Below are 12,136 nucleotides of genomic sequence, written 5' to 3' on the forward strand. Positions count from 1 at the left end.
GATACCGGAGCGGCCAAACCCGGCTCTGCGTCTCGCAAGGTGCCGGCACGCGGCTGCGTCTGGCTCGCCAGGCGTTTCCATCATCCCTGAAATGGGAAGTTGGAATTTTCTGCTCCCCCCTACTTCGCCCCCCCCGCCACCCCCGCTCCCAGGCCCTCTCCATCATCTGCTGAGCCCGAAATCAATTAATCCCACCCGCACGCCTGCCATCCATGCACGACGCGCTCGGTGGCCGCGCGGGTGCTGCCGCAGCCGTGGCAGAGCGGGATGGTAACGGGGTTGGGGACCCCCCCCTTCACCTCCTCCTGGGGTCTGGAGCGGGGGGGCAGAAAAGAGCCCCCTGGGAAGGGCTGGGGGCTGCCACAGGGGTGTGGGGGTGATTTTGGGGCTCCCCCGGCTGCTGGCACCTTCTGGCCCAAGGTCTGGGCCAGGCACATTGGGACCACCGAGCAGCGGCTTCACACCCCCCCGACCTCCATCCCATCCCCGGGATGCTCGGAGGCGCCAAATTTTTGGATAACCCCGAGGCCGGCACCCCTCACCTCTTTTGGGGCCGTGTCCCCCCCCCGCCCCCTCCCCCAAGCAAGATTTGGGGAGGAGGAGGAGGAGGAAGGGATGAAGGCTGCGGGGATGGCGGGGAAGGATGCACATCTGCCGGCTGGCGCATCCCTCCGCCGGCAGCCCCCGGGGGTGGGCTCAGCGACGCACGTGTGCGGGGAGGGAGGTGTGGGGACGCGTGTGTACACCGTCTATATATACCACCGTGGCACAGGCGCCGGAGGAGTCACAGATCAGAGGAGCCGGCAGCCGACAGCACACCCGCAGGTAGGAAATCCTCTTCCAATTTTCCATCCTTCTTGGGGGGGCTTGGCTGCTTTTTTTTCAGTCCGAGGACGGTCCACCCGGCTTCGATTCACGGAGAGAGATTCCCTGCCTTGCTAAGGGGGAAACAAAATACCTTCCTGGAGGGAAAGAGATGGTTTTTTCCTCTCTATCCCAAGAGAGGAAAAGTTTTGGCTTCACCATCCAGCCCCAAAATGAAGCGGAGCGGAGCTGGAGGGATGCAACAGGAGTCGGCACGGGCCGCCTGCCCGAGGCCGTGGGGAAGCCCGGGGGGCGACGGCGGGTTCCTCCGGGATGGGTGGGATTTTTTAGGGGCTTTTTTTGGGAGCCGCCGCACCACGACGTTCCCTGTTCAGTATTTCTGCCCCTTTTTCTTCCAGCCAGGACTTCACCGGCATCACTGCGGGATGATCCGGGAGATGCCCGGCTTGCGAGCAATCTCTTTTTTTCCCCCCCAAAGAAGCAGAAAAAGGCGGAAAATAGGGGTTTTTTTGTTGTTGCTTGGATTTTTTTTTTTACTCCCTCCCCGAAAAAGGAGAAATGAATGGCTGAGAAGTGGGGACACGGGGAGAAATGTTCTTCCCGAGCTTTTTTACCTCTAAACAGCCTTTCTCAGCCTCTCGAGCCCACATCTGTGTTTATAGTCGTGCCGCGGCGTCTAATTTTGGCCAATTATGACCAATTACCTGATTGAGGGGGACCAACAAAAGGAAATGCTTATTTTTCCGGCGAGAACCAAGCATCTGCAGCCAACCCCCACCCCCCACCCCCCCTGTGCTCCCCAAATCCCTCCGGTTCTCCCTAAAATCCCCCCGAAAGCTGCCGGCACAAAGCCATGGGGCATCGCCACGGTTTGGGGGAGCCGGGGAAGTGTTTTAGCCGGTGCCAGTGGGGGACACTGTTGGACAATATTGCGCTTTTTCGGCTGGAAAAAAGCTTTGACTCCTTCAATGCTGGCTGCCAGCCGGGCCAGATCCTGCCCCGTGGCGTCTCTCTTGCCCTGCTGGCTCAGGCCTTGGCTTCGGGCGGTGCGGGAATTAGCAGGGAAAAAATTAATTGGGGGTGGTTGAGCTCCGGGGGTGGGAAGCGAGGAGCTCCTAAATGCGGTCCCCACGTGGCGGGACTGATCCTGACCCCGGAAAGCGAGAGGGTGGCCGGGTTTAAACCCCTGCAAAGGGGAAGGACGACGATCCCGCTGCCGGGATAATCCCCGCCGTTAGCGTCTCCCGGGGGGAAGAGGGGATGGAGCATCCCTGGGGAGAGGCAGGGAGTGTCTCCCCAGCCCTGCCCGCCAGCTCCCGACCCAAATCGCATCAAATCAAGCGAATAAAACCCATCTCAGCAAGCACCTGCTTCCCCTTCTACCTCTTCTCCTCGGGTTACTCGCATCCCGCATCCCTCCCGCTGCCCCCCGACTCAGCCCTTTTGTATGGCCGCATCTCCCACATCATCCCACCCGGAGCAGTAAATAAATCCGCTTGTCCTGACGGATAACCAGACCCCGCCGTTATCTGAACCGCAGGCTGGATTTCTAGAAAAAACCCTTTTTTTCCTCCCCAAAAAATATTAATGAGGGTAATTTAACCGGATTGAAAACTCCGGAGGATGCCTCCTTGGGGCAGCCCGTAGCAGCGAGGGGGGTCTCAAAGCCGTTTTGCGGGATGGGGCGGCTGTATCCTGCCGCCTGGAATGGATAGGTTTGGTTTTCAGGGAGGAAGAGGAAGGTTTGTGCCCAGGAGCAGCCTCGGTGCCCGAGGAGCCGCGGGGGTGGCTGTGGTGTGACGCCAGGGGTGTCACATCCTTTGCCGGGGTCGATGGCATCCCTGGGTGTGAGGGCAGCGGGACCGGCCAGTGTATCCTTTGGGAAATAGGGCTCAGGTTCGGTTTTTCCAGAGGAAAAGATAGGGAAAAAAAAGTGGGAGAAATGAGGAAAAATAGTGGGAAATGGAAAAAATGGGAAAAAAGGGGGGAAAGGGGGAAAAATGGGAAAAACTGGGGAAAAATGGGAAAAACTGGAAAAAATGGGGAAAATGGGAAAAAAGGGGAAAAAAAGGCATCTTTCTTTCTCTCGTGGGTCTGTGGCTGCGACACTCAGAAAGGGGCTTTGCGCTGTCACCACCCCCCGACGCTGCCACCCCCCTCGCCCCGAACACCCAAGCGCAGAAACAAGAAAAAAATCCACCGCGCCGGGCTCCTTCCCCTCTCACGGGAGGATTTAATTTTTCGGGGGGCAGCAATGGGCAAAGGGGGGGTTGTTCCCCTCTTTCCCAGCCCTGCCCCGGCCGGTGATGCTGGCGGGGTACCGCATCCCACCCTCCCGATAGCATCTTTCAATTAACCGGGAAGAAAAGCCGAGCCGTAATCTCGGAGGTTCCTCCGCAGCCAGATGTGACCTGCTTTTGCCGGGACATCGCTGATCTCTCCTGGGGACATGGGGACAGGGCAGGGGGTGGGTGGCAGCCCCCTCCCCGGCTCCGTTGAACCCCATTTTGGGGCTGAGGGATTTTTCGGGGGGGGGTTTGCCCTCTCCCCGGAGCTTTCTGCCAAGCCTCTGACTCACACCACCAGCCAGTTTTAATGAGACTCAACAAAGATTAAGCCTTAATTCCTGCTCCTTATCAGCTTCCCCTCGTCCCCTCCAGCAAATGACAACCGGGAGCCGTCAGGCTCTGTGTCACCACCCAGCTGGTGGGGACAAAAGGTGACCATGACACCGGCTGGAGACCCCGGCGGATGCTCTGCCTCCATTGGAAGGAGCAGGGGTGACCTCCCAGCTTGGTGGGGTGGGAAACAAATGGGAACCCTCCGTCCAGGTGCTCAACCCCCTAAAAACCAGCCTGAAATGCCGCTGGAGCAACACCCGGGGTTGCAAAGCCACCATCACCGAGGTCTTCCTCACCTCCGAGCGTCCCGGTACGGGGGTTTCTGGGTGCTGCTCCGGCACAGAGGGACCTCGGTGCCACCAAGGGTAGCACCAACCTTCACGTCCCCATCCTGCTCCTCTCCATCACCTCCATCTCGCTGGCTTATAAACCTGACGCTGTGCAGCAGCGGGACCCGCTCCCAAGGACTGCGGGGACGTCGGATCCCTTTTCCCGGTGGGATGAGGGGGGGTGAGGAGGACCAACCCTCCCCTTTGCAGATGGCCAGGGGGATGCATCGGGATGAATCTCTGGCAAGCAGGAGGGAAGTGCCTCCCGCATGGCCTTGGTCCTGTCACTTAATTGCCTGCCACCAATGTCGGCAAAGCCGGACGGGACACAAGGAGTTTGGGAATTGGCTTCCTTGCTCCGTGCCAGGCGGGCTCAATCCCTGCCGGCAGCAATGGATGAACCCTCCCAAGAGACAGGGACAGGAATGGCAGCACCCTAAAAATGGCCAGGAGGGGAAACTGGAGCGGGACATCCTCTCCCAGCTCCGGCGATGCTCGGATAAGGAGCGTCCTGCTCAGGGGACAGCCGGGGACGTGCTGCCCCGCCACGTCCACCTGCTAAAATAAGCCCCGGCCGGGACTTGTGCCATGAGGTAGCCTGGAAAGAATTAAGCTGGGACATGGCGGATCTCTTTTGGGGATGGGGGAGGCACCCAGGCTCCTTTCCCGAAAGGATAATTTTGGCAGGGAGACTGGGAACGCGCGTGTCTGGGTGGGAGGGGGGTGAAGGAGGACGGGCTGAGAACGGGCACATTTCGGTGCAGGTGTGGGGCTCGGCGGTGCCGCTGCCGTCCCGGCTTGACGGGGTTTTTCTCTCTCCCGTGCCGCAGCCGCTGCCGGTGCCGCCATGAGGGCTGTGCTCTGGGACCTGCTGCTGCTCTGCCTCTTCGCCCGGGCGCGGGGCGACTGCCGGGGGGACTGCCTGCACTGCGACCGCCACCTCTACCGGGACAGCTTCGACGTCCTCGTAAGTCCCTCTGCCCGCTGGCTTGTCCCCTGCCATGCGTAGCATCCCCCCCCCCTCCAAAAAAGTAGGTGAGCACCCTCCTCCCCGTGCCGGGGTTGGGGTTTGGGGTCTGGGGGGGCTTTGGCTGCCGGGCGGTGCCAAATCTCCAGGGGAAAGTGCCACCTGCCGCCACTGTCCCTCCTCCTTGGGCACCCCCCCAGGGACGCCGTGGGACGAGATGGTCCCGAGGGAGGATGCAGACCCCAAATCGGCTGCTGGGAGTGATGGGGACAAGGCTGCGATGGCCCAAGGAGGGTCCCAAGACCCCCAGCATCCCCAGCTCTCCTGTCCCCATGGCTTACGGCATCGCTGTCCCCACCTACGCCAACCCCGGACCCCCCTGGACCCCTGAGGAGCCACCAAAATCCCCTTCTGAGCCCCATCAGGATGGGACCGGCTTTGCAGGCGGCCAGCGAGCCGCGGTGTTTTGGGGGACCGGGCGCCCCACAGCCTCTCTCGATTTGCCTCCGACACTGGATGGAAAGAGCCAATAAATAGCATTTTTGGGTTGGTTTGGATTTTTTTTTCCAGCCCCTAATCCTTTCTTTTCCCCTCCGCTGAGCCGTGGCCGTGCCCTGGCCGGCAGCGTTTCGTTCCCTCCCGTTTCCCCTCCGCCCCCGGGGATTATCCATCACCTCCTCCCGCCCACCCGCTCCCCTATTTCTTAACGACGATAAATCGCGGCGGGTTGAGACGTCCGCCCGAAAGGAGCCGGCAGCTCGGGAAGCGCCCAGCACTGGGAAATGTCCCCCCCAAAACCAGCGACCAGAGACTTCCAGGGCTCCGTGGAGATGCTGGAGCCACCCCAGTGCCACCCCCTTGCTGGCAAAGTCTCCTGCGGTCGCACATTGCTGCCACCAAGTTTTGGGGTGCCATCTCCCTGGTTTTGCCCCAAAATGCTGTTTCGCGGTCTTGAAGTCACCAGCGCCTGTGCAGGGACGTCCCCCCCCTTCCTTCCCAGTCCTGCTTCTGGAGCGGCATTTTGCTCTGTCTTCCCTGGCCTAGCAAGATGGAGAGGAGATGGGATGGTTGGTGGCTCTTGGGTCCTGTGCAAGGTTGCATCTCAAAGCAAGAGTGGTTTGAACCAGGAGCAGAGGAACGCAGGGCTTTTTGAGGCTGTTTCATCTGGAAGAAGCATCGTGGTGGGATTTGATACAACCCTCCACACCACTTCCAAAGCAACGGCCAAGGAACTCCCATCGGCGACGTGGCTGACCCATCCTTCAGAGGTAGGAACGGGAGATCCCCCTGAAGTTACAGCCTTGCTGCACCACCACGGCAGCTGCCAGGCCAGGCCGGGGACCAGCTGATGGAGCTGGTCTTCAAGATGTGGATGAAACATCTACATCCTGGTCCCCAGAGACATCTAGGGATGGTGCAAACCCATGGTGGCACTGTTAATGCCAACGGAAGATCAGATGGAGCCTCCCACGGTAGTTTCAGCACTGGACATGGAGGAGCATTGGCTGGTGTTTGCTGAGGACGCCCAAAACACTGTGAGCAGAAGCCATCTCCGTGTGAATTACAACCAGAGCATGGTGGCTGAGGACACTGCAATGTTCGTGGTACTGCTTTGTGGATGGGTGATAGGACCACTGGTGGTCTTCAGCCTGACGCCTGGGGTAATTCCTCTTGAAGCCTATTAGCTGGTGTTCATCACAGCTGATACCTGCATGTGATCCATCACCTTTCATCTCCAACGCGGGCCACTGCCGGGACACTGTCCAGCTGTAGACCCTGCCAAAGCCTTGGAGATGGCAGGACAGGATCTTGGCTCAGCACAGGATGCCCCTGGTGTCTCTGCAAGGAACCTCGCATGTGTCCTGGCCTACAAGAACCTCATCACCACCTCACTTTGGGACAACTATTTTTCTTTTGTCTTTTTGTCCAAAAAGCCTGGCTGCCCTCGGGGATGGAAAGAGCCAATTGCCGCAGAGCCACATGCTTGAGCTGCAGCCCTGAGACACCACGCTGGGACTCGTAGCACCTCCCACTTGGCAAAGTCAACGAGCCCATGGTGAAGAGCGTCTTTGCAAGGGTTTTGGTCTTGCAGATGGCCTGCAGCAATGAGCCACGCCAACCTGCTTCAACATGGGGCCCCCCAGTTGGTGTTAAGCATTTAAAAGAGCCCACCATGAAGCTAACGCTGGGATGGAGACACTTCAACGCGAGGGACGACAACGCTTCTCTTCTGGGCCCTCCAGCCCTGGTTTCTTTGGGTATTTATTTAGTGTGGTTCTTCTACGATTTTCTGCTGGATGGTTTCCCCTGGGTGCTGGTTTTGGTGGTACCAGCCCACTTGGGGCTATCACCCCACGGCGGTGCCGGGTCTGTGTCCTGCCTTGGTGGACGAGGTCTCTTGGAAAGGGATGAGACACAAATGTGGTGGGATGCACCCATGAGTGCTGAGGAAACCTGATAGCACCTCTTGATGAGGCTGCTCTTGTTGGCCTTTGAAGGGATGTGGCTATCGGAGCAGGTTCCTGGGGGCTGGGAGGAGGCAGATGTCACACCTGTCTTTGAGGAAGGCATGAAGGAGGATCTGAGAAGCTATGGGCTGGTTAGCCTTACCGCAGTCCTTGGGGATGTGGTGAAGCACATCATCCTGCAAAGGATTTCCAAACGTACGAAGGACAAGAAGGTCACCAGGAGCAGCCAGCATGGATTTATGAAGGTGAAATCGTGCTTGACCAACCTGACAGCTTCCTGCAGCGAGACAACCAGCTTAGCATGACTTTCATCAGGCTTTGACATTGTATCCTGTGACATCCTCATAGACAAGCTGCTGAAGCACAGGGTAGATAAATGGACAGCGAGGTGTGGATGGTAGACCACAGGGTCGTGCTGCCATCCAGAGGAACCTCGCCAGGCTGGAGAAATGTTCTGGTAGGAACCTCATGAAGTTCAACAGGGAGAAGAGCAAAGTCCTGCCCCTGGGGAGAAACACCTCCAGGCACCAGGACATGCCATGGGCACATGCCAGAGGTCCTTTCCCACCTCCACTGTCCCATGAATCGGTCATTTTTGGGGCTCTTTTCCAGCTGAAGGACCCAGCAGTTGGGAGCATGGGGTGGTGGGATGGGAGCACGAACATCAACGGGGAAGTGTGGAGCATGTCCAGTGTGTCCAGCCTGTCTAGGGCTGGTTGGGAGAGGGATGCTGAGCAGCTGCCATGGCTCCCCAGCATCTCCACCACCACCACCTCTGGAAGCCCAGGAACAGGTTTTGGGAGGGGACACCTCACCAAATGCGGCCAGGCAAGGGCTGATGAGCTGCCGGCACCTTTCCATGGGCATCTTCCAACGCATTGCATCGCTGGATGGGCTGGAAGTGGGGGGATGCCTGAGCACCTGGAATTTGGGGTACACCACCCAGTGCTGCCCGGTGTCCCGCAGTCCCGGGGTGACCGAAACCCATCTGAGGTCCATCCCCGTGTCTCCCGCGCAGGTCTGCATCCTGGAGTGCGAAGGTGAAGCTGTGCCACGGGCCACCTGGGAGCTGTGCGCCGCTGCCGCCGGCCGACCCGCCCCGCGTCCCCGCGACCTGCAGGACGCCGGCGATCCCTGGCAGGAGGCGGTGGCGGCGGTGCCGGCGGTGCCGGTGAGCCCGCTGCAGGTGAGCGAGCTGCTGCGGCGCCGGGAAGCCGAAGACGAAGGCGTGGAACCGGCGCCGGGCGCCTTCCCGCAGCCACCCGAGGACATTTCCCGGCGACTCGGCGGTTTCCCACGGGGGACGCGCGGCTCGTGGCCAGTGCCGACGGCCAGGGGGGTGCAGAAGCGGTACGGGGGCTTCATCGGGGTCCGCAAGTCAGCGAGGAAGTGGAACAACCAGAAGAGGTTTAGCGAGTTCCTGAAGCAGTACCTGGGCATGTCGCCCCGCTCCAGTGAGTACGACATTCCCGGCGGCATCAGCGAGCACAACGAGATCTAACGGAGACCCGCGCCGCCCGGCGAGGTCCGCCATGGCCAAAAAAGTCAACCCTCTACCCCTCCACACCACATGTCCATAGGTGCAAATTAGAAAAGGGGGCGATCAAAAAAATTAATAGAAAAATTCGGAAATGGCTTGGAAAATGCCGAATTGGAGATCGGGGAGGGATGCTGGAGAGCGGCCGGCGGCGTCTCGGCATCCGGAGGCTGCCCGGGGAAAAGGCCCTTTGCCATCAGCCCTCGAGGGGTGGTGGGCAAAAAAAAAAAAAGGTTTTGTCCTCGACGCCAAGTAGGTCTGAGGGACGGTTCAGTCCTACAAAAAGCAGGGGGAAAAAAAACTCCCAAATTTAAAAAATTTAAAAACGTAAAAAAAAAAAAATAATTAAAATTTAAAATTAAATTTTAAAAATTTTAAAATGTCAATTAATAAAAATAAAATAAATAAATTTAGAAATCAAAATGAATTTGAAAATTTAAAAAAAAGGGGAAAATAAATGAAAATAAATGAAAATACATGAAAATAAATGATGAAACTCAAACAGAACCTTTTCCTTTTCGAAACTAAATAATTCCTCCCCAAACGCTCCAGCCCCACATTGCCAAACTGAGCGGCAGTTTAACCCACGGTGTGTGTCCCCCCCCGGCACCGACTCCACGCCGGGATGCTTGGAGCCCCCGACCCCTCCACCCTGCAGCTGCCGAGACCACCCACCCCCAACCCTCCCCCCCCCCCCAAATTTACAATTTGGGAGAATTTCAAAATTTTTTCCCCACCCTTTTTTTTTTTTTTTCTCTCTCCATTCTTTTTTCCTTGTTTTTTCTTTCCCCTGGGTGGCATCTCCCAAAATTAGGGGATCCACCCCCCCAGCCCCGGGAGAGAGCCCCCCACCCTCCCTCCGCTCTCGGCTCAGCTGCTTTTTTTTTTTTTCCCTCCTTTATTTTTTTCTTTTTTTTTTTTTCTTATTTTCTTCTTTTTTTTTTTTTTTTCCTTTCTTTTCTCTATTTTTTTTTTTTTATTTTATTTTTTTTTTATAGCGTTCCGGCACCGCATCCCAGCACCTTCCGCCAGGCACAGGCAAAATTAGCCCTGCTCCTGCCCGCCCCAGCAGCCTCATCCTCTCTCTGACGGACCCCAAAGCGCTTCAGACTCGCACGCGTTCCGAAATCACTTTGCTCTTCACCCACTAAAGCCCGATTTTAACCAGGACCCGACGAATTTCGGCCTCCGCCGGCGACGGGAGCGAGATGCCGGGGGAGGGAAGTGGCGGCGGTGGGGGTGGGGGGGGTACCCGGGGCAAGGGCCGCGGGGGAGCGGGCGGAAATTTAAACGAAATACGGAAAAAAAGAGGGATTTTTGCCAACAAAAGAAAAAAAAATTGGATTTTTTTAAAAATTTTTTTTGGGGGGTGAAAAAGCCACCTTGGAGCCGGCGGAAAATCAGCCCCAACGCCACGTTCCCAGTGCAGCGCTCGGCATCCGCCGGATGCTTCCCACGGGATTGATTTCCAGCTTTTTGGATGGGGGGTGCCGAGGGGTCACGTCCCAACGCGGCTTCGTCCCACCCCGGCGCCCAGAAACCACCTGGAAATCTTAAATTTTAATTTTTTTCCCGCTTTTTCAATTTTTCCCCCTTCTTAAAAGATTTTTTTGCCTTTTAGAAATATTTTCTGCCTTTTAAAAATATGTTTTCCCTTTTCAAAATATTTTCCCCTTTTTAGTTTTTTTCCCTTTTTAAAATTTTTTTCTTTTTAAATTTTTTTCCCTTTTAAAATATTTTTCCCCTTTTCAAAATATTTTTATTCCTTTTTTAAAATACTTTTTGCTCCTTTTTAAAATATTTTTTTCCCTTTTGAAACTTTTTTTTCAGTTTCCAAAATGTATTTTTTCCTTTTTCCTTTTTTTTTTTTTTTTAAAGTGTTTTCCTCGAAGTTTTGTAAAACCCCCGGGGTTGACTTCTTTGCTCAGCAATTACGAACCGCGCGCGGGTTTTCATTGCGTGTGTGTCGTTCCCCCCCCACCCCGTCCCCCTACCCTGGCATGTGTCGCATCCCGGTCCCCACGCCGGGACGCGGTTGGATTTGGAGGATCATCGGAGCCGGTTGATTCTCCTGCCTAATTTGCTCTCCCTCCCAAAAAAACCCTCCCCGCGTACCCCGGGAAGCGACTTCGCCCGGGTCTGCCCTTCGCTGTTTGTAAAAAAAAAAAAAAATAAAAATAACATAATACCCCCCCAGGAAAAAAAAAATATTGGGAAAAAAAAAAAAAAAAAGAAAATTCCAAGATCTTGTTCTTTCTAATTGTTTCATACAAAGATTTCTCCATTAAACTTGTACATAGCAAAAGGATTAATAAATTAGTTTACTGTTTCTACGATATTATTGCGACTGGCGACCGTCACTTGGGTCAAGGCTTGCAGAGCAGGGCCCTGCCCCCCCCCCGGCACCCCCCCGCCACCGCATCGCCCCGCTCAGCTGGAGAATAGTTTGGTTTTGGGGGGAAAAAGGGAGATTTTAGTACATTTGTGCTATTTCCAGAGCAGGGGCTTTTGGGATGATAGAAATCCATCTTTTTTGCGGGGGGGGGTCCTGTGGTACATGCGCCAAAACCAGGATGGATTGGGGGGGGGGTTATTTGGGAGGGGGGGAAAGGATTTTAGGGGAATTTCTGCCCCGCTCCATCGCACCCAGAGCCCGTTTCCCTAGGGATAACAGAGGCTCTGGCATCCACAGCCCCCTGGCATTCCCGACCCCGCTGGAAATCTGGGGGTTCACCCCTCTCAGGAGCCCCCCCGGCTTTGGGGAGCGGAGCAGCATCGCCCCCCCCAAGCGTTAATTTCGGCGTTGTCACGGAAACGGTGCCGGCAGGAAGCCGGGAGGGGTAGGGTCCAGTGTCCCCTGTTGGGTCCCAGTTGGCAAACTGGGTTAACGCTGGGCTCCAGCCCCGGGAAGAAAGCTGGAATCTGCTTTTTTGGCCAGCGGTTGGCAATTAAAAAAAAAATAATTAACTGGGGGAAGACTTTGGCTCATGGTGAGTTGGGGGGGGGGGGGGGGGGTACCCAAGCTCCCCCGCGGGAGGGGTTGGGCTCAAGGTGCGGGGCCAGCCATGGCCCTGTAGAAATTGTAGGAATTGCATGGATTTGGGGAAACTTTTAATAGTGTTTTTTTGAGTTGTTCTGTTATTTTTTTAAATTTTGCAATTTTTAATATACTTCCTGATAGAGGGGAGGCATTGCCCCCCCCCTCGCGTCCCCCTTCAGCCCCCTCCCCTCTCTGGTCCCTTTGCCAGCTCCTCTTTCACCTCAACATGCATCAAAAAAACCCCAAACCAACCATTATCCAGGCTTTTTTTGCATCAAAATGCAACTTCTCAGCCCCACGTTGGACCCACAGCAAGGGAGGGCTCCGGACACAAGACTTTGCAGAGCCC

The 12,136-nt window shown here is 56.3% G+C and overlaps 1 protein-coding gene across 3 annotated transcripts; it reads left to right on the forward strand.

Moving 5' to 3' along the window:
- The first annotated feature begins 783 nt into the window (after positions 1-783).
- Positions 784-10,429, forward strand: PNOC (prepronociceptin). Of its 3 annotated transcripts, none has more exons than XM_063327874.1 (4): positions 784-825; positions 4,606-4,742; positions 8,229-8,735; positions 9,746-10,429. In XM_063327874.1, the coding sequence occupies exons 2-3, from the start codon at positions 4,623-4,625 to the stop codon at positions 8,709-8,711; spliced, it is 603 nt and encodes a 200-aa protein (XP_063183944.1). In that variant the 5' UTR covers positions 784-825; positions 4,606-4,622; the 3' UTR covers positions 8,712-8,735; positions 9,746-10,429. The 3 variants fall into 3 exon arrangements, with proteins under 3 accessions (XP_063183944.1, XP_063183942.1, XP_063183943.1); XM_063327872.1 differs by having other exon boundaries at positions 8,229-8,664; XM_063327873.1 differs by lacking the exon at positions 9,746-10,429 and having other exon boundaries at positions 8,229-9,028.
- The last annotated feature ends 1,707 nt before the right edge of the window (positions 10,430-12,136 follow it).

Source organism: Chroicocephalus ridibundus, chromosome 3 (genome assembly GCF_963924245.1).
Source record: "Chroicocephalus ridibundus chromosome 3, bChrRid1.1, whole genome shotgun sequence".
NCBI lineage: Eukaryota > Metazoa > Chordata > Aves > Charadriiformes > Laridae > Chroicocephalus > Chroicocephalus ridibundus.

What these genes read in the sequence shown, in the direction of transcription:
- PNOC (XM_063327872.1), top strand. Translation starts at nt 4,623, where the DNA reads ATGAGGGCTGTGCTCTGGGACCTGCTGCTGCTCTGCCTCTTCGCCCGG. An exon ending in GGGACAGCTTCGACGTCCTC is followed by an intron (nt 4,743 to 8,228) that starts GTAAGTCCCTCT and finishes TCTCCCGCGCAG; the next exon opens with GTCTGCATCCTGGAGTGCGA. An exon ending in GGGCATGTCGCCCCGCTCCA is followed by an intron (nt 8,665 to 9,745) that starts GTGAGTACGACA and finishes TTTTTTTTATAG; the next exon opens with CGTTCCGGCACCGCATCCCA.